At 41.9% G+C, this 2327-nt stretch overlaps 1 protein-coding gene across 1 annotated transcript in view; it reads left to right on the forward strand.

Annotated features, from left to right (window-relative positions):
- The window catches only part of LOC104523641 (leucine-rich repeat-containing protein 4C), a 2403-nt gene extending 352 nt beyond the window's left edge, over positions 1 to 2051 (forward strand). The window contains 1 exon segment of the mRNA XM_010166294.2: positions 1 to 2051. This exon segment is cut by the window's left edge and continues 28 nt beyond it. Within this exon segment, the coding sequence (XP_010164596.1) occupies positions 1 to 1555 (1555 nt within the window). The 3' untranslated portion in view covers positions 1556 to 2051.
- Positions 2052 to 2327: the final 276 nt, after the last annotated feature.

Consider the following 2327-nt stretch of genomic DNA (forward strand, 5'->3'; position numbering starts at 1 on the left):
TGGTCTGGCCAATCTCAACACTTTGGAACTCTTTGACAATCGTCTGACCACGATCCCAAATGGGGCTTTTGTATACCTGTCAAAACTGAAGGAACTGTGGTTGAGAAACAACCCCATTGAGAGCATCCCTTCTTATGCTTTTAACAGAATCCCTTCCCTCCGGAGGTTGGATTTGGGGGAATTGAAAAGGCTTTCGTACATCTCAGAAGGTGCCTTTGAAGGTCTGTCCAACTTGAGGTATTTGAACCTTGCCATGTGCAATCTTCGAGAGATTCCCAACCTCACCCCTCTTGTAAAACTGGATGAGTTAGATCTTTCTGGGAATCACCTGACTGCCATCCGGCCAGGTTCTTTCCAAGGGTTAATGCATCTTCAGAAACTGTGGATGATACAGTCCCAGATTCAAGTGATAGAAAGGAATGCTTTTGATAACCTTCAGTCACTTGTAGAGATCAACCTGGCACACAACAATCTAACACTACTGCCTCATGACCTGTTCACACCGCTCCGCCTAGAAAGGATCCACTTGCATCACAATCCTTGGAACTGCAACTGCGATATCCTTTGGCTCAGCTGGTGGATTAAAGACAAGGCACCCTCCAATACTGCATGCTGCGCCCGTTGCCACACGCCTCCCAGTTTAAAAGGAAGGTACATTGGTGAGCTGGACCTGAATTACTTCACGTGTTACGCTCCGGTCATAGTGGAGCCACCAGCAGACCTCAACGTCACAGAAGGCATGGCCGCGGAGATGAAATGCCGGGCATCAACCTCCCTGACCTCCGTATCTTGGATTACTCCCAATGGATCTGTCATGACACACGGGGCGTACCGAGTTCGGATCGCCGTGCTCAGCGACGGCACGTTAAATTTTACAAAGGTAACTGTTCAAGACACGGGTTTGTATACGTGCATGGTGAGTAACTCTGTTGGGAACACCACAGCTTCTGCCACGCTGAATGTGACTGCCCTGGATAACCCCGGTTACACCTACTTTTCAACCGTCACAGTAGAGACTGTGGAACCTTCTCAGGATGAGGCACAGACCACAGAGCAGGTTGGGCCCACACCAGTTACCAACTGGGAGACCACTAACATGACAACCTCACTCACTCCACAGAGCACAAGATCAACAGAAAAAACGTTCACCATTCCTGTGACGGACGCAAACAATGGGATCCCGGGAATAGATGAGGTTATGAAGACTACCAAAATCATAATTGGTTGTTTTGTGGCTATCACTCTCATGGCTGCTGTGATGCTGGTAATTTTCTACAAAATGAGGAAACAGCATCACCGGCAGAACCATCATGCTCCAACACGGACTGTAGAGATCATTAATGTGGATGATGAGCTTACAGGTGACACACCCATAGAGAGTCACTTGCCCATGCCAGCAATAGAGCATGAGCACCTAAATCACTATAACTCTTATAAGTCTCCTTTCAACCACACAACAACAGTTAACACAATAAATTCAATACACAGTTCAGTGCATGAACCGTTATTGATCCGAATGAACTCAAAAGACAATGTACAAGAGACTCAAATCTAAAACATTTATGACATTGCGGGGTGGGGGTGGGGGACAACAAAAGGTGGTTTATAAAACAAATGACACAAATGACTGGGCTAAATCTACTGTTTCAAAAAAAGTGTCTTTACAAAGAAAAAGAAATTTATTTATTAAAAATTCTATTGTGATCTAAAGCAGACAAAATTATGTGTATTCCTCAGAACCTGTTTTTGCTGCACTTCTTTACCTGCCTCCTTCCCTTTTTCCTCCCCAGCCTACCCCGATTCCCATTTGCCATATTTTTCATAGGAGATCTTGATTCCCTAAAAGAACTGATCTAGGAAATTTTGTAAGAATTCTGTTACACTTTGGGAATTTTTATGGTGAATTCTGGTGGTGAGATTCGGTCTATTTGTCACTTTTTCCTCTTTTTTTTTTTAAAATTTTGTTTTCTCATGCCCTTTTTGAAATGATTCAATTGAGAGTGAAATAATAACAGCAACTTTACAAGGGAGAAAAACAAATGAGCAAAACTTCTTTTTTTTTTTTTCCATGTAATGATTTGCTCTGTATTTACCAAAAGCACCATTCTGTGAAAAAATAGAAGAAAAAGTAAAAAAAAAACAAAACCAACTTGAACAACAACAACAAAAACTTCCAAGAAATTAATTTACTTGTGAAAGCCTATAAAACCCATGATCTTTTAAACAATCCTAGGAGAAGAATTTGTAGTTCAAACACTAAATGAAGATTATAAATAAAATATTGCTTTTTTTTTCTGTACTTGGATATAGCTCATTTTTAGTGTGGC

This window comes from Antrostomus carolinensis, unplaced genomic scaffold (assembly GCF_000700745.2).
Source record: "Antrostomus carolinensis isolate BGI_N321 unplaced genomic scaffold, ASM70074v2 scaffold304, whole genome shotgun sequence".
Classification (NCBI taxonomy): Eukaryota; Metazoa; Chordata; class Aves; order Caprimulgiformes; family Caprimulgidae; genus Antrostomus; species Antrostomus carolinensis.